The sequence below is a fragment of the Pongo pygmaeus genome, chromosome 11 (assembly GCF_028885625.2).
Source record: "Pongo pygmaeus isolate AG05252 chromosome 11, NHGRI_mPonPyg2-v2.0_pri, whole genome shotgun sequence".
Lineage (NCBI taxonomy): Eukaryota > Metazoa > Chordata > Mammalia > Primates > Hominidae > Pongo > Pongo pygmaeus.
In genome coordinates, this window is record NC_072384.2 from 23,695,389 (window position 1) to 23,714,942 (window position 19,554).

The window sequence follows — 19,554 nt, forward strand, 5'->3', positions numbered from 1 at the left end:
AACAAAAAAAATTCCAGAATTAAAATAAGGGCAAGAAACCTCTGTCCTGATGAGGACGTCATGTCTGACAGCAGAAGGCAGAGGCTGGTGTGATTGGGAAGCTGGTTGATAATTTTCTTCATTTGTTAAGCTAATATGGGTAATTTTATGTTTCTCCTGCCCAAAGAAACAATCCTGAGTGTTTTCTCAGCCTTGCTGGGAGGGAAGGAGGAGAGTGGAAGAGAATAATGTAGATGAAATGGAAAGCAAAGACATTATATGGGAAATTATATGTTTTTCCAGAATGCCCTGATTTCTATGCCTGTATAACAGAATTGAAATCAGCCTGTTATTCCATCCAGCCCTAGGACTTTTTAACTTTTTTTTTTTTTCATCAGTTCCACAGTCCTGAGTAAGGTCAGCATTGCCCTCTCAGTTATTGTCCAGGAGACTAACTCTCTGGTTTTTCTTCTTCTGGGAGAAATTGTTTTTATAGAGAGCTCAGACTCTGACGATAGAGACCGTTGCTGAAGAAGCATAGGGAGTGTCAGTGTTTGTGTACTGGGGCTGCACAGGCTGTGGCAACACTGGCTAGTCAAAGCCTGGAAAGACCTGTAAGTTTGAACACTTCTGGGTTGTCATTGTTCTCTCAGCGGTGAGACTGAGAGAGCCTGTTCTGTTTAGAAAAGCCACAGTGGTTTTCTAGGTAAAGTCTGCAGGAGATGTCACTTGGTGCCTTTTCAATATGAGTTTTCCACCTGCATTTTTGGAACCATTATGGGCCTTTTAAAAATTTATTAATCAGTCTCTTAAATATTTTATAATCTAGCTTCTGAGACAAGATGATTTTAAAACAGTTGTATGCTCTAAATTAAAAATTTAGAGGGTGGGTGCAGTGGCTCACCCCTGTAATCCCAGCAGTTTGGGAGGCCAAGCAGGTAGATCACCTGAGGTCAGGAGTTCGAGACCAGCCTGACCAACATCGTGAAACCCCGTCTCTACTAAGAATACAAAAATTAGCCAGATGTGGTGGCATGCGCCTCTAGTCCCAGCTACTCAAAAGGCTGAAACAGGAGAATTGCTTGAATCCAGGAGGCGGAGGTTGCAGTGAGCGGAGATTACACCATCATTGCACTCCAGCCTGGGCAACAGAGCGAGACTCCGTCTCAAAAAAAAAAAAAAGAAATTTAGGGAGTACGTTTGAGTTTACTGGCAATTTTATTACTATAGTAATTGAGAAAAATATATATTCCTTAGGAGTTATTCATTGTCCACATCAAGGAATCCTAACATTTGTGGCTAATTAGAAAAATACTTTTTGTAAAGAACGAAAAACTCAACTTTTGGATGAAAGTTTATTTCTAGGTTGTTATCTTCAGTATGTTATGTTCAGTAATTTTTGGAGATTTTGATGAGGGAAACATTATGTCTTTTATGTTGCACATGAGGAAGTTTATGATGAGATGTCATATGGTAAATGAATGCATTCTCATACTTTTTTTAAAAAGCTAGTATGCTTAGGAAAAGCATTCATATTTTTCCCAAAATAAGTAACTTTAAATGAAAAGTTACAGTGCTTTGAATGGCCTGTGGGGCTGACAACCATTGTTTGTTTTGGGGAATAATCATGTTTATTAAGATGTAGTCAAAAGCCATATCAACTTAACTTTCAGTGATTTTAATTAAGATTACACAAAACTATATAGCCTTGTCTTCTCTTCAGGAAAAAGAACTTAGATTTTAGTACAGTTTTACTGGGAAATAAAATGTAAAAAATTATCCAAGAACTGTGAATTTTAGGTAATTGGTCTTTTTACATGATGGAAAAAGTATGCATGTCTATATATAGAAGTAAAATGGTGTTAAGCTTCTTTTAAATTTTTAAAATATGAAGGATTTTTTTTTTTTTAAAGGCAGAGTCTTATTTGTTACCCAGGCTCTGGTGTGCAGTGGTGCTATCACAGTTCAGTGCAACCTTGACCTGCCAGGCTCAAGTGATCCTCCTGCCTCAGCTCCCCACCCTGTCCGTCAGAGTAGCTGGGACTACAGGCATGCACCACCACACCTGCCTGGCTAATTTTTTAATTTTTTTGTAGAGATGAGGTCTCCCTATGTTGCCTAGTCTGGTCTTAAACTCCTGGGCTCAAGTCATCCTCCTGCCTCAGCCTCCCAAAGGGCTGGGATTACAAGCGTAAGCCACCATGCCTGGCAGGAAATTATTCTTTTGGGGAGAATAGTTGTAGGTAGCGAAATGTAGAAATGATCAAGTTCTTCCATTTTGGTTCTATGAAAGATGTCAGTGTATGAGTAAAGGCTGGTTTAATTATGCCCCTAAGCAGTGAAATGTACAGCAGATATGTATGCCAAAACGTCCCAGTGTGATGAGAACGGAGACTTACTTTGAAGACCTTTTAATTTTATAATCTGTAATTTGGGAATTTGCTAGAAAATTTGAAACACGTAGGGAACAGAAAAACCCTAGTGACGTAAGGCTATCTAGTGGTTTTTCATTTGCCTAACAAGAAGCTGGGAAAACCAGGCCTACAAACTACACTTGGTACACAGGGTGAATTTCTCCTGGTTTGGAGTCTTTTCTAGAAGAGATGGCAATGTGAGTGAAAAAGAATCCTTAGGAACAGTATTAAAAAGTCATGAGATGAATGATCTTTCTTTATTCCATGAAAGTCGAAGGCTTTGGGCTCCTCTCACAAGTCTTTGTTTTCCTCTGGGTCTGGTTTTGCTCTGGTTAGGTTTGTTTGTTGATGCGTAACTTGTTCATCCTTCCCTTCAAAATTCTTTTTGTTGTACAGTTCTTTACCTCTTTTTTTTTTTCTGTTACTTGTGCCGACTTTTTTTTCTCTCTTCACATCTATCTACTTGTCTCTGTCACTTAATAGATTATAATACAGAACTGAAGTATATTTTTACTGCTTGTTGCTTTATTTTTATTTATTTATTTGTATTTTGAGGTAGGGTCTTACTCTGTCACCTAGGTTAGAGTACAATGGCATGATCATGGCTCACTGCAGCCTTGACTTGCCAGGCTCAAGTGATCCACCTCAGCCTTCCGAGTAACTGGGACTACAGGTGTGCAACACCATGCCCTGCTAATTTTTTGTATTTTTTTTTTTGTAGAGATAGGGTTTTGCCATGTTGCCCAGGATGGTCTCGAACTCCTGGACTCAAGTGACCCTCCTGCCTTGGCCTCCCAAAGTGCTGGGATTACAGGCGTGAGCCACTGCGCCCAGCCTGCTTGTTGGAGTTATTGAAACTTTTTTCCCCTAATTACCACAGAGCATTTTATATCATCTTTTAAAAACATGCACAGGTACTCATAGTAATATTGCCAAATCAATAAACTGAAAACAAAACAAAATGAAACAAAAGACACCTTTTCCTATAAAATAAATATATGAGTTTAACACAACAGAGGCCCTTTAAGCTGCATAGCTGTGTTCCCAAAAGAGTAAGGAAATGTTCAAAACCAAGAGGATCACAGACTGTAATGACAAGCTTGAACTGATTTTTAAGGCTGTCCCCGAGGGCTTAGTTATTGATGTGAATAGCAAGACACACAGATCACAAGACCTTGAGCTGACCCAAGGTGAAGATTGAGAGTTGGCATTAAGCCAGCATTGACAAGGGGGCTTTATATCCATGACAAGGTGGACAGGTGAGAAAAACAAAACAACACAAAAAATCCTCTTTATCTTCAAGTTGATATAATGTCTGTCTTGACTTTGCCTTAGACAGAGAGGGAAAAAAAACCCTAATCTTTTCTCATAATTTGTAACTAAGCTCTCTACTCACACAAGTTGTGGTTTTAAATTTACTTCACCTGTGGTGTTTGGAAGACTCCAAGCTAATGAATTAAAGTAGTTTGTGTTTATAGCCCCCAAGGGTGCCTGCCAGGAACAAACATTAAACTTCTGTAGAGGAAGCTACTCTCAAATCTCATTCCTCGGGGTTCATGCAGATGGAAATCAGCGAAATAAGAGTTCATACTCTGTGTTACATCCATTATGAGTGAGAGGCAGCAAAGAAAAAGAATAAAAACAGAATGTACCCTTAAGGACTTAAGGATCTGTTACAAAATGTAAAATAACTAAAGTGTTTAAAAAAAATAAGAAACTCGCATTTTTTAAGGATATATACAACTTAGTAGCCAGCATAATCCTCACAGTTGAGAATATATTACTGTTCTAGAGTAAAAGCAGTGAATCCACACAGCTTCAAACCTAAGCATGGCAGGAGCCCTGGTATGTCAGGGTCAATGCTGGCCGTCACCCTGAGGCTTTTGGCTAAACCCTGGGGTCCTTGGGCATTTGATGTGATGATTGTGCAGGACATAAAGGACAGAAAGCCCAAGCCCACTTAAGACCTGCATCGTCATTAGTGAACAAAAAGTTAACTTTACTAAACTGAAAAGAACAACAGAGAAATTTGCCCATCTTAACTCTGGTACTGGTTAGAGGGGGAAAGTAATCTCCCCTGAGAATGTGCAATCAAAATCGTGATGCAGGATTCTGGTCAGAATTTACATTACGTTTCTAGTCTGAAAAACCCAAATAGAGAAATCATTTTAAGTTGGCTGTGGATTACTTGTGTCCACAGGACACAAACAAAATCAGAGATCTTCTTTGGAATAATTCAGCTTTAATCTAGATCTTAAAGAATTCCCATAAATTTCCAAGAAAAGTGATTGTTTCATTGTCTTAACAGTTAAAGAAATAAAGTGAAATTTTAGAAAGGGAGTAAGAGGCTATCAAGAATGACCAAGCAGATTTTGAAAAAGAACGAATGGAACTTCTAGAAATGAAAATGTAATACATTATTAAAATCAAATCTGGTCGGGCACAGTGGATCACACCTGTAATCTTAGGAATTTTGGAGGCCGAGGCAGGAGGATTGCTTGAGCCCAGGAGTTAAGCCTGGGCAATATAGTGAGACCCCATCTGTACCAAAATTTTTTTTTACGGTTAGCCAGGCATGGTGGTGCACACCTGTAGCCCCAGATACTTGTGAGGCTGGGGCAGGGGGATCACTTGAGCACAGAAGGTTGAGGCTGCAGTGAGTTGTGATCATAACCGCTGTACTCCAGTCAGGACAACAGAGCAAGACCCTGTCTGAAAAAAATAAAAATAAAAAACTGCATGGGTACATTGAGCAGTAGAATCAGTGTAACTGAAGAGAGAACTCATGAATTAAGAAAGCTAGGAAGAACTTATCCAGACCATAGTACAGAGTTAGAAAATATGACAGAGTTGTTAAGTTACGTGCAAGATAGTAAAGAAATTTAACATGTCTAATGGGAGTTTAAGAAGAAGAGGGAAAATGGGGCAGAGACAATATTTGAAGAGATGATGGTTGGGAATTTTTCATAATTGATGAAAGACACTAAAGCTGGACACAGTGGCTCATGCCTGTAATCCCAGCACTTTGGGAGGCTGAGGTGGGTGGATCACTGAAGGCCAGGAGTTTGAGACCAGCCTGGCCAACATGGTGAAACCCTGTCTCTACTTATAATACCAAAATTAGCTGAGCATGGTGGCTCGAACCTGTAGTCCCAGCTACTTGGGAGGCTGAGGTGTGAGAATTGCTTGAACCCAGGAGGTGGAAATTGCAGTGAACCGAGATCACACCACTGCACTCCAGCCTGGGCGACAGAGTGAGACTGTCTCTGTCTCACTCTGCAGTTAAACATACCATAGTAAGGCCAGGTACGGTGGCTCACGCCTTAATCCCAATGCTTTGGGAAGCCGAGGTGGGCCGATCACTTGAGGACAGGAGTTTGAGACCAGCCTGGCCAACATGGCAAAACCTTATCTCCACTAAAAATACAAAAACTAGCCAGGTGTGGTGGTACATGTCTGTAATCCCAGCTACTCAGGAAACTGAGGCATGAGAATCACTTAAACCTGGGAGGCAGAGGTTGCAGTAAGCTGAGATCACGCCACTGTACTCCAACCTGGGTGACAGAGTAAAATTCTGTCTTGGATCAAATTCACACATAACAATATTAACTAAATGTAAATTGACTAAATGCTCCAATTAAAAGACACAGACTGGCAAATTGGATAAAGAGTCAAGACCCATCAGTGTGCTGTGTTCAGGAAACCCATCTCATGTGCAGAGACACACATAGGCTCAAAATAAAAGGATAGAGGAAGATCTACCAAGCAAATGGAAAACAAAAAAAGGCAGGGGTTGCAATCCTAGTCTCTGATAAAACAGACTTGAAACCAACAAAGATCAAAAGAGACAAAGAAGGCCATTACATAATGGTAAAGGGATCAATTCAACAAGAAGAGCTAACTATCCTAAATATATATGCACCCAATAGAGGAGCACCCAGATGCATAAAGCAACTCCTGAGTGACCTACAAAGAGACTTAGACTCGCACACAATAATAATGGGAGACTTTAACACCCCACTGTCAACATTAGACAGATCAATGAGACAGAAAGTTAACAAGGATACCCAGGAATTGAACTCAGCTCTGCACCAAGCGGACCTAATAGACATCTACAGAACTCTCCACCCCAAATCAACAGAATATACATTTTTTTCAGCACCACACCACACCTATTCCAAAATTGACTACATAGTTGGAAGTAAAGCTCTCCTCAGCAAATGTAAAAGAACAGAAATTATAACAAACTGTCTCTCAGACCACAGTGCAATCAAACTAGAACTCAGGAGTAAGAAACTCACTCAAAACCGCTAAACTACATGGAAACTGAACAACCTGCTCCTGAATGACTACTGGGTTCATAACAAAATGAAGGCAGAAATAAAGATATTCTTTGAAATCAACGAGAACAAAGACACAACATACCAGAATCGCTGGCACACATTCAAAGCAGTGTGTAGAGGGAAATTTATAGCACTAAATGCCCACAAGAGAAAGCAGGAAAGATCCAAAATTGACACCCTAACATCACAATTAAAAGAACTAGAAAAGCAAGAGCAAACACATTCAAAAGCTAGCAGAAGGCAAGAAATAACTAAAATCAGAGCAGAACTGAAGGAAATAGAGACACAAAAAACCCTTCGAAAAATTAATGAATCCAGGAGCTGGTTTTTTGAAAGGATCAACAAAATTGATAGACCGCTAGCAAGACTAATAAGGAAGAAAAGAGAGAAGAATCAAATAGACGCAATAAAAAATGATAAAGGGGATATCACCACCGATCCCACGGAAATACAAACTACCATCAGAGAATACTACAAACACCTCTATGCAAATAAACTAGAAAATCTAGAAGAAATGGATAAATTCCTCGACACATACACCCTCCCAAGACTAAACCAGGAAGAAATTGAATCTCTGAATAGACCAATAACAGGAGCTGAAATTGTGGCAATAATCAATAGCTTACCAACCAAAAAGAGTCCAGGACCAGATGGATTCACAGCCGAATTCCACCAGAGGTACAAGGAGGAAGTGGTACCATTCCTTCTTAAACTATTCCAATCAATAGAAAAAGAGGGAATCCTCCCTAACTCATTTTATGAGGCCAGCATCATCCTGATACCAAAGCCTGGCAGAGACACAACCAGAAAAGAGAATTTTAGACTAATATCCTTGATGAACATTGATGCAAAAATCCTCAATAAAATACTGGCAAACCGAATCCAGCAGCACATCAAAAAGCTTATCCACCATGATCAAGTGGGCTTCATCCCTGGGATGCAAGGCTGGTTCAATATATGCAAATCAATAGATGTAGTCCAGCATATAAACAGAACCAAAGACAAAAAAACCACATGATTATCTCAATAGATGCAGAAAAGGCCTTTGCCAAAAATTCAACAACCCTTCATGCTAAAAATTCTCAATAACTTAGGTATTGATGGGACGTATCTCAAAATAATAAGAGCTATCTATGACAAACCCACAGCCAATATCATACTGAATGGGCAAAAACTGGAAGTATTCCCTTTGAAAACTGGCACAAGACAGGGATGCCCTCTCTCACCACTCCTATTCAGCATAGTGTTGGAAGTTCTGGCCAGGGCAATTAGGCAGGAGAAGGAAATAAAGGGTATTCAATTAGGAAAAGAGGAAGTCAAATTGTCTGTTTGTAGATGACTTGATTGTATATCTAGAAAACCCCATTGTCTCAGCCCAGAATCTCCTTAAGCTGATAAGCAACTTCAGCAAAGTCTCAGGATACAAAATCAGTGTACAAAAATCACAGGCATTCTTATACACCAATAACAGACAAACAGAGAGCCAAATCATGAGTGAGCTCCCATTCACAATTGCTTCAAAGAGAATAAAATACCTAGGAATCCAACTTACAAGGGATGTGAAGGACCTCTTCAAGGAGAACTACAAACCACTGCTCAATGAAATAAAAGAGGATACAAAGAAATGGAAGAACATTCCATGCTCATGGGTAGGAAGAATCAATATCGTGAAAATGGCCATACTGCCCAAGGTAATTTATAGATTCAATGCCATCCCCATCAAGCTACCAATGACTTTCTTCACAGAATTGGAAAAAACTACTTTAAAGTTCATATGGAAACAAAAAAGAGCCCACATTGCCAAGTCAATCCTAAGCCAAAAGAACAAAGCTGGAGGCATCACGCTACCTGACTTTAAACTATACTACAAGGCTACAGTAACCAAAACAGCATGGTACTGGTACCAAAACAGAGACATAGATCAATGGAACAGAACAGAGCCCTCAGAAATAACGCCGCATATCTACAACTATCTGATCTTTGACAAACCTGAGAAAAACAAGCAATGGGGAAAGGATTCCCTATTTCATAAATGGTGCTGGGAACACTGGCTAGCCATATGTAGAAAGCTGAAACTGGATCCCTTCCTTACACCTTATACAAAAATCAATTCAAGATGGATTAAAGACTTAAACGTTAGACCTAAAACCATAAAAACCCTAGAAGAAAACCTAGGCATTACCATTCAGGACATAGGCATGGGCAAGGACTTCATGTCTAAAACACCAAAAGCAATGGCAACAAAAGCCAAAATTGACAAATGGGATCTAATTAAACTCAAGAGCTTCTGCACAGCAAGAGAAACTACCATCAGAGTGAACAGGCAACCTACAAAATGGGAGAAAATTTTCGCAACCTACTCATCTGACAAAGGGCTGATATCCAGAATCTACAATGAACTCCAACAAATTTATAAGAAAAAAACAAACAACCCCATCCACAAGTGGGTGAAGGACATGAGCAGACACTTCTCAAAAGAAGACATTTATGCAGCCAAAAAAACATGAAAAAATGCTCACCATCACCGGCCATTAGAGAAATGCAAATCAAAACCACAATGAGATACCATCTCACACCAGTTAGAATGGCAATCATTAAAAAGTCAGAAAACAACAGGTGCTGGAGAGGATGTGGAGAAATAGGAACACTTTTACACTGTTGGCGGGACTGTAAACTAGTTCAACCATTGTGGAAATCAGTGTGGCGATTCCTCAGGGATCTAGAACTAGAAATACCATTTGACCCAGCCATCCCATTACTGGGTATATACCCAAAGGACTATAAAGCATGCTGCTATAAAGACACATGCACACGTATGTTTATTGCGGCACTGTTCACAATAGCAAAGACTTGGAACCAACCCAAATGTCCAACAATGATAGACTGGATTAAGAAAATGTGGCACATATACACCATGGAATACTTTGCAGCCATAAAAAATGATGAGTTCATGTCCTTTGTAGGGACACGGATGAAATTGGAAATCATCATTCTCAGCAGGAACAAAAGGCCAAACACCACATTCTCACTTACAGGTGGGAACTGAACAATGAGAACACATGGACACAGGAAGGGGAACATCACACTCTGGGGACTGTTGTGGGGTGGGGGGAGGGGGGAGGGATAGCATTAGGAGATATACCTAATGCTAAATGACGAGTTAATGGGTGCAGCACACCAGCATGGCACATGTATACATATGTAACTTACCTGCACATTGTGCACATGTACCCTAAAACTTAAAGTATAATAATAATAAAATTAAAAAAAAAGAAGTGGTGAAAGTAGGCATTCTTGTTTTGTTCCTCATCTTAGAGTAAACTTTTTTTTTTTTTTTTTTACTATTTACTATAATGTTGTCTGTGGGTTTTTGATATATGACCTTTAATATGCTGAGGTAACTTCCCTCCATTCCCAGTTTTTTGAGAGTTTTTATCATGAAGCCATGTTGAATTTTATAAAACACTTCTTCAGCACCTATTGAGTTGTTCATATTGTTTTTATTCTTTAATTTGTTAATGTGGTATATCACTTTTATTGAGTTGTGTATGTTCATCATTTTTGCATCCAAAGAATAAATCCTATTTGATAAAAAAAAAAAATTCTGTCTCAGGAAAAAAAACAAAGTAAAATTGCAGAACACGAAAGACATAAAAGCCACTAGAAAAAGAAACTACTTACAGAGGAAAGCCAAAGATTAACTGCAAACAAAACAGGGAAATCTGAATAGTCTGAATAGGAAGGGTGGAGCATATCAGGGTTCATGTCCTGTTTGATTTTATACTATAGCTTTGTAAGATGTTACCACTGAGAGAAACTGCGTAAAGAACACAGAGGTCTATTATGTCTTAAAACTGCATAGGCATCTATAATTATCTCAAAGAGGTTTAATTTTAAAAGGAAGGAGCCCTTAAAAGTACTGTATCTCCTCTAAAGTGTGATTTAATGGATGCGTTTTTAATATTATTTAAAGATAGTAAGGCATCTTTAAAAAATTAAGCCAAAAGAAGGAAACAAAAGAGAGGATAACAGGAAAATGAAAAACCAAGACAAAAGCATGCATATAAAAAGGTAAAAATAGGGCGGGCACAGTGGCTCACGCCTGTAATCCCAACACTTTGGGAGGCTGAGGCGGGCAGATCACCTGAGGTTGGGAGGTCGAGACCAGCCTGACCAACATGGAGAAGCCCCGTCTCTACTAAAAATACAAAATTAGCCAGTCGTGGTGGCACATGCCTGTATTCCCAGCTACTCGGGAGGCTGAGGCAGGAGAATCACTTGAACCCGGGACACAGAGGTTGCAGTGAGCCGAGATTGCGCCATTGGACTCCAGCCTGGGCAACGAGAATGAAACTCTGCCTCAAAAAAAAAAAAAAAAAAGAAAAAAAAGTAAAAATAAAGTCAAATAAACCAAGCTTTGTGGTTAAATGAGAAAGATTGCCACACTTGATTTATGTTAAAGCTCTAGCAATATAATATTTATTTATTATTATCATTTTTAAATGGAGACAGGGTCTTGCTATGTTGCCCAGGCTGGTCTCAAACTCTTAGCCTCAAGCTATCCTTCTGCCTAGGCCTCCCAAAGTGCTGAGGTTACAGGGGAGAGCCACCACGCCCAGCCCAATGTGATATTTAAAGAGAGAAATCTAAAACTTTAAGACTACAGATAGAAGACAAAGGATCAGTAGAAGAAAGCTGTTGAAGAGTATTTAATAACAAAGGCAAAAAAAAATTTGTAATTGATGAAGGACACTAAAGTTGGGCGTGGTGGCTCATGCCAGTAAAAGAGGATTGTAGGCATGCACCACCACGCCCAGGTAATTTTTACATTTTTAGTAGAGACAGTCTCTCTATGTTGCCCAGGCTGGTCTCTAACTCCTGGCCTCAAGTAATCCACCTGCCTCAGCCTCCCAAAGTGCTGGGCTTACAGGTGTGAGCCACTGCACCCAGCAAAATTTCAGTTTTTGAAAATACTAATCAAGTAGGCAAACTTTTGAAAAATGTCAATTGAAATACAGAAAAGGTACAAATTAACTGTTAAGAATAATAAATTAGGCATAAATGTGGATCAGTAGAGTTTTAAAGATAATAGGAGAAGCCGGGTACAATGGCTCACACCTATAATCTGAGCACTTCGGGAGGCTAAGGTGAGAGGATTGCTTGAGGCCAGGAGTTTGAGACCAGCCTGGGCAACATAGTGAGACCCCTGTCTCTACAGAAAATTTAAAAATTAGTATGGCATGGTGACATACACCTGTAGTCCCAGCTGCTCCCAGCTACTAGAAGGCTAAGGTGGGAGGACAGCTTGAACCTGGGAAGTGAGGCATCAGTGAGCTGTGATTGCACCATTCCACTCCAGCCTAGGCAGCAGAGCTAGACTCTGTATCAAAGAAAAAAAATAATTTTTTAAAATTAAGGTAAGATAAATCTATGACAGCTTTGTTAACAGTTCAAAAACAAATTGTACAAGTTTCAAGAAAACCCGAAACTGTTTCTTCAAAGAAACAAGCAATTTGAGTAGTTTTAAGACTGCTCATTAAACTATTTGAATCAGTTAGTTAAAAGTTCATTGCTCTATTCCCACCCTGCCAAAATAAACTTAAAAAAAAATGGAAAAGATACTCCAAAAATTCCTGCCGTGCTCGGATGGTTCCGCACACAAGTTGTATCAAACACTGGATAATTGCATGGTCAGTTTATCAGTGGAGATGCAAAAAAAAATAATAATAAAAGCATTAGGTAATTCCAGTCTTATGTAAACTCAGAATATAGGAAAAGAGGGAATACTTCCCTCACTGGTTTTATGCAGCTAGTATGACCAGAATACCTACAAACATTGTGTATGTGGGTGTGTATGCCATGACCACGTAAGTTTAGCCCAGGTTTAATTTTTCTTTTTTTCTTTTTGAGACAGAGTCTCACTTTGTCGCCTAGGCTGGAGTGCAGTGGCACGATCTCGGCTCACTGCAACCTTTGCCTCCCAGGTTCAAGCAATTCTCGTGCCTCAGCCTTCAAAGTAGCTGGCATTACAGGCCCACACTACCATGCCCAACTAATTTTTTGTATTTTTAGTAGAGATGGGGTTTTGCCGTGTTAGCCAGGCTGGTGTCAAACTCTTGTCCTCAAGTGATCCTCCCACCTCAGCCTCCCAAAGTGCTGGGATTACAGGCGTGAGCCGCCGCACCTCACCTATTACTTTAAAATTTATTAATGTAGTTCAAATTTGGGAGAAAAACCCTCTTATCTAAAAAGATCAAAACATCAAAAAATTCAAACATTTATGATAAAAATTGTTGGCAACTAGGCACAGAAATGAATTTTCTTTTCTTTTTTCTTTTTTTTCTTTTTTAGACAGAGTTTTGCTCTTTTGCCCAGGCTGGAGTACAGTGGCACAATCTTGGCTCACTGCAACATCCGCCCCGGGTTCAAGAGATTCTCCTGCCTCAGCCTTCCAAGTAGCTGGAATTACAGGCATTCGCCACCATGCCCAGCTAATTTTTGCATTTTTAGTAGAAATGGGGTTTCTCCACGTTGGCCAGGCTGGTCTCGAACTCCCGACCTCAGGTGATCCGCTCACCTCAGCCTCCTAAAGTGCTGGGATTACAGGCATGAGCCACCGCACCGGGCCAAAGTTTCTTAACCTATTGGCAGATACATTTTCTGTGAAATTTCAGAAATTCTTTTAAAAAATCTTGTTTGAGTCAACAGTGCTTACCCTCACTGCTTCTGTTTTGCATTATATTACATGACCAAGACACCACAATAAAGGCAAAGAAGTAGAAGTGAATTATTTGAGGGTAATAAGCTGATGAGTTATTTGTGGGTGTTATTCTATTTAGATAACCCCAAATCTGTATACAAATTAGCGGAATTAATAAAAGTTTAGCAGAATCCTAGAGTGTTAAGATCAAAATGTAACGATTCCATTCTTACCTGCCAAGAACAGAAAATATAATTTAATAAATTATAAAAATAAAGCAACTTTAAATAAGTCTATAAAAATTGAGTAAGAACTTTGAAAAAATGATGAAACTTTATAAAAAAAATTGAAAAAGTTAAATAAACATAGAAGATACAATGAATGAGAAGACCAATATTATAAAGCTTTTCCCCTTAACCCAGAGTTTCACATAATGCCAGTCAACATTTCCACAGGCGTTGTTATTGTGTCTGCACATACATATGGAAGAGAGCAAAGGGCTTAGGAAAAGGCAAATTTACTTGTCCTGTCAATTAGCAGGATGTCTTTTAAAAAAGGCTAATCACCGGCTAATCACCGGCCGGGTACAGTGGCTCCCGCCCATAATCCCAGAACTTTAGGAGGCCAGGGCGGGTGGATCACTTGAGGTCAGGAGTTGGAGACCAGCCTGGCCAACATGGTCAGATCCTGACTCTACTAAAAATACAAAAATTAGCCAGGTGTGGTGGCATGTTCCTGTAATCCCAGCTACTGGGGAGGCTGAGGCAGGAGAATCGCTTGATCCCAGGAGGTGGAGGTTGCAGTAAGCCAAGGTCACACACCACTGCACTTCAGCATGGGCGACAGAAAGAGACTCTGCCTCATATACTAATAAATTAATTAATTAATAAAAAGCTAATCACAGTATTGTGATGTCGTGTAGGTATGGACACATTGACTAGTGGGACAGACTAGAAGGCTGAGAAACCCAGACACCCCTAAGTGCTGCTTGATAAACAATGAAGTGGCATTTTAATCAGTAAGAAAAGCGTTAAGTAAATTTATTTCAATATTGGTTAGTTATATGGAAAAAATAAAGTATATCCGTTCTGTATCCATACATAAGTGACTTTCAAATAAAATAATAGCAAAATAGTAAGCTTTAGAAAAATATAGACCTTGTGTTATAATTTAAAAACTTTCTAAATATGTAAAACAAAACCACACAGTTATTGGTTGTGAAAACATGTATTTACAAAAAAAAAAAAAAAACAAGGGAATGCTGAACACTGGGTTTAGGATCATGTTACCAGATGTTGGGGGAAAGTAGAATACGAGAGGGTTAGCAAAGAAGAGTTTTTATTTTTTAAGCTAAATGAGTATACGTGTTCATTTAAAAAATCTTTTTGTGACATAAATATTTTATAATGAGTTTAAGAATTTAAATTCAGTTGTTTTTTTCATGTTCACTTTGCCTTTGTGACTGCCTTGATTTAGCTCGGTGACTTCCTTAGGAAAATCAAAGGTCATCAGTCATAGGCTTCCCAGTCAGCCAGGCACAGGTATCTAGCCCAGTAGTGTCACGTTGAACAAATTAATTTATTTCCCTGTTTCTCGGTTTTCTCATCTGTAAAATGGGAGTAATTACTTTATATGCTGTGAGGATTCTGAATGAACTCATATATAGTTGTTAGTAAATGGTATAGCTTTTCACTTCTGTATAGATTATAGAGTTTGTGTATAAGTTTTTCCTTAAACTGAAAAGTCATTAATTCTTAACTAGTTTTATTATTTTTTTAATGCTAGCTTTCTTTCATTGCTCTTTACCTTCCTTTCTTGAAACTTTTTCAAGCTTTAGGATTTGCTTCCTGCATTACTTCTCTGTAAGCTTTGTCTCTTGTGGGGGTAGAAGTGATTTTGAACAACATAACAGCCAGTGGGAGTTCAAGTTGGTTGTGTTTTTCCTATCCTCATTGAATTATGGCCGGAGAGGCATTTTGTGCTCCCTTAAAACCAAAAAGGCCCATATTTTTTTAAAAAAAGTTTAATCACTAATCATACTAGTTTGATCACTAATGATTTTATGTTTCTGAATTCATTTTTATTTTTATGGCTTCATGGTTCAATAATTGCCGTACTTTTTTCATAACTGCCTACAGCATTGAATTATCTTTGGGCCATCATTTCTGTAGGTACTCCTAATACTGATTCTTTTTAGCTGTATCTCTCTTTTTAGCTTTATCTTTTCTTTATCTTAGAAACTTACTGACATACATGCTTTAAAAATAGAAGTTTAATGCTGCATATCAAAAACACATTTATTCACTGGGGAGCTATAGTTCTGTGATGGCTGAGTTAAGAAGGTAGACTTTTTTATTTTGGGTTTTTTTTTGGTATTACTCTTATTTTCTATAGTTTGTTTTTTACAGTGACAGTAAATATTTTCTGTTTTTGGAAATTTGTCAGATTTGTAGACAATAAAAGAGAAAATTTAATCTGGAAAAAATTATGGGAAATGTCCTCAAATGGATATCACTTCCTCATCTGAAGAGATAACATACTAAAATAGTTGGAACCTAAACAGCTGCAGGTCCATGGCTCCATCTCAGGAGTTCATCCTGTGTTCGTACAACAGTTGTGCGCGGATCATATGCACATGTGTGCATGCACACACAGACGTGGCAGACCTCGTGTGGAGGATCTGCTCACAGAAGCTGTTGTTCCCCATGTAGTTGGCTGGTCAGTGCCCCTCTTTTGGGGCATGGGTTCTTTTCTTGAGGAGGTGGCACTTACTGGAAATGTTGTGAAACACTGTTTTTGCTGTGTCCTCCAGGTCGGATCCGCACAAGGCGGCAAAGCTCTGGGAGTGCCACCAACGTCGCCTCTACACCTGATAACCGGGGCCGCAGTCGCGCTAAAGTGGTTTCACAGTCCCAGCGTAAGAAACATATTTTATGCTCTTGCTTACCTCAGTTTTATTCAACAGCTCATTCTGCAGTTGAACATTTTACAATCTTTATATTGACTTCAGAGGGAAAAACACATTTTTTGTGGCTCTGAGATACTGTGAGTAATCTTACTGTTTGTTGGGTAAGCTTAAAAAATGAAACATTCCAGGCATACATTTGTCTCCTGTCCAGGTGATTTACATTTTGTATTGTTAAGCATTAAACATTAAAATGTAGTTTTTCTCCCTCCTTTGAAGCCTGTCAAATTGTAACTTATCTGTTCTGTGACTCATTTTTGCATTGATAAGAAATCCTTCTGATGTAATTTTAGAACAGTACGTGGGCAGAAAACTATTAATGCTATGTTCTTTCCAGTGGTAAATAAGTAAATCCATTAAAAGCTCTCCCCCTTTAATTCTGTGCTCTAACATTTGCAGCCCGCACCTCTCTTCCTGCCATGTGGGCTCTTGCTTTGCCTAGCTGCTTCCATGATTGCGTCTCTGTATATGTGAAGTCAGTTGGTTTGTTAGCCTTAGCCATGAAAGCAGCCACAGCTGGAATGAATTTATTCTGGTCACTCTTCAGATCCTCCCTTGGTGTCTCACTTTCCAGCCACACATAAACTTTAAGGGGCCCACCTCCTCTCTATGCATGTCGAGTAGAGCTGGGTAGCAGAGTGCTCCTGGGCAAGGTGAGCATGGGAAGGAAGAGTCTTCCTGTCCCCAGGAGCTGCATGCTGTCTCACAGCACAGCACTCACTAGCTGACATTTGCCTGCCTCCTTTGTGGCCCAAGGAACTGTCTGTCTGTTGTAGAGAGTGCTCAGTCTGCACCAAACCTTAAGAGCTCCCTTAGTATAGAAAATGGCCTTGTTCAATACCTTCTGAATTTAAATTCTTTTCCCTTTGATAACTGCAGTTCTCATGTTATATAATTTCTGTAAAGAAAGCAGAAGATCAGTTATAGTGCTGTCTTTGGTGAGGCTACAGAACCTTCCTGTGGCCTAGGTTGTATTGTGTAGTGTGATACACTACAAACATGGGTTTCAGTGTCAGACAAAACTGGGTTTGCATCCTGGCTCCAGTGTGATGTTGGGTGAGTCTTTTAACCTTTGTGAGCCATTGTTTCATTGTCTGTAAATTGAGTGATAACAATTCCCACCCTCATGGGGTTTTCATGACGATTTAATGAGCATTAGGAGCCTAGCATGTGATAGACAGTAAATGGACGCAAGCTTTATAGTCATAATTGTTTCAGATCAGCAGACTCCCATCCTAGCTGAAGTTGAGCCTCCTTGATCCCTGTCTACTTCAGTAGGTTTAGGAAAGAAGGCTAGGAATGGATTTACATGATGAGGGATGCAGTTTCAGGATAGATTGAGTCCATTAAGACCAAGAATGCCCTGCTTAGTGTAGAACTTAAACTGGATTTTCATTCAGATCCAGGGTGCAGGTGTAGCCCAGAAGTGTCTGTCTTGGGAACAACTTCTTGGCTCTGGTTATTCTGTTGAACCCTAGTGATGCCTGGAGACACAAAAGGATATTTGACTCATACATATGGGTCAAATTTTACTGCAAAGGAATTCTTGACAAAAAGTGTTCAAATCTCAGAATCTAGGTCAATATAATGAAATTAAGCCAAATAAAAAATGTCTAAGCATGTAATTATGCAGTGTTGCTTCCCTCTGTGGAGGTTGAGGGTTGAACAGTATTTTACATATTTCTTTCTAATGCTGTTTATCAGCATTGGGGTCTTTGGGGTTCCCTGCCCCAGCTAGGTCAATGCTGTAATTTTCTCTCTTATATTGCAGGTTTTAGGAATGTGTAGGTTACCTTGGCAGGTGGTGAAGATTACAGTTCCTTCTCTAATAGTGATTAGAGTGATAATAGAGCTTTAATTTTTCAGTCTTATAAAAATACTGTACCTAGCCTTGGGGCTCCCCTTTTAAAACTCCTTAGTTTTACTTCACTCATCAAATCATACTCAGGAAGAGTGACCACACTAGCCAGTGATCAAGCCTATACCTTAAGCTTATGCATATAAATTAAATATTTAAAAAATTATTTTAATACGTGGTAAATATAAGTGTATATATCACAAATGTAGATATACTAGTATTCATAGTCCTGATTTAATACTAAGTAGGCTTCATTAATATTAGATTTAGGGCCCTTAATAATTGGCATATTTTAAATATTTGAGGTTTATGGGAAGTCAGGACAGGTGAAACTAGTTAACAGCAGTTTCTTTCAGTTAGTTGATGTTTATTGAGCACTTACTGTGTGGTAAGCACTTTTGAAGATGGTAGTGATACACAGATGAGTAAGTTACAATCACTTCCCTCAGGTTGCTTAAAGCTAGAAAGCAGATGTGGGCCTGGCACATTGTAGGTTTGAAAGTGTTTTATGAACAGATCTGAAATAAATGCTAATGTAGAATGGCAAAGATAAACATAAGTACAAAAATAGGAGGAACAAGTCCTAGGAAATATAGCTGTTTTGCTAATGTATTTGTGAACAAAGACCTTTGTGTTGTGTTGCATGCTGACCTTCTGTATTGTGTTATTGTCTTTTAATCCACTTTTTGCCTGTCCTTTGGTCTGCTCTCATAATCAAGGATCCAGATCTGCTAATCCTGCTGGTGGTAAGCCATTTCTCTTCTTGCCTTTTTTTGTTGTTGTTGTTGGCATTCTCCCCGAGCCCTTGTTCCTTGCACAATATTAATTTCTCTCTTTATTGTAAGCTTAGTTAATCTTTCTGCATTTTTCTTTGTCCTCAAATTCTAGAGTTTGAAATGGATTTCTTTCCCCTTTATACATAGTTTAATAGTTTATATAGCTCAAATTTTGTGGGTAAAATTAATAGGTCCTGAGACAAATTCTTCGTTGGTTTTTATAATGATTTTTCACTTCAGTTTGTAGTTAAATCATTATAAACTATTAATTTTTGTGAGTATTCACCTGAGTGGTTCATTTGAATGATGGTGGTTTTGATTTATATAATATGTATTTTTAAATAATATGTATTTAAAATAAACACACATTTACAGGTAAGTGTTGCTTCAAATGCTTTCTTCCTCTGGGTTATTCTATTCTAGTACATAGTAAATGTATACTTTATATTTTAGAATGTATTGCCTTCTCTACTTAGGGAGGTAATCTATCAATGCAAATGATTGCCATTTGAGTGTATT

General features: G+C 38.9%; 1 protein-coding gene across 14 annotated transcripts in view; it reads left to right on the plus strand.

The window, feature by feature from the left end:
- CLASP1 (cytoplasmic linker associated protein 1) overlaps positions 1 to 19,554 on the plus strand; it is a 312,442-nt gene that overhangs the window by 204,103 nt on the left and 88,785 nt on the right. For 10 of the 14 annotated variants that reach the window (XM_063647337.1, XM_054479398.2, XM_063647338.1 and 7 more), the window contains one exon: positions 16,249 to 16,353. In XM_063647337.1, coding sequence (XP_063503407.1) covers positions 16,249 to 16,353 — 105 coding nt within the window. Of the gene's footprint in view, positions 1 to 16,248; positions 16,354 to 18,978; positions 19,006 to 19,554 lie in introns of all 14 variants that reach the window. The other 4 variants (XM_063647339.1, XM_054479400.2, XM_063647341.1 and 1 more) reach the window with 1 other exon arrangement.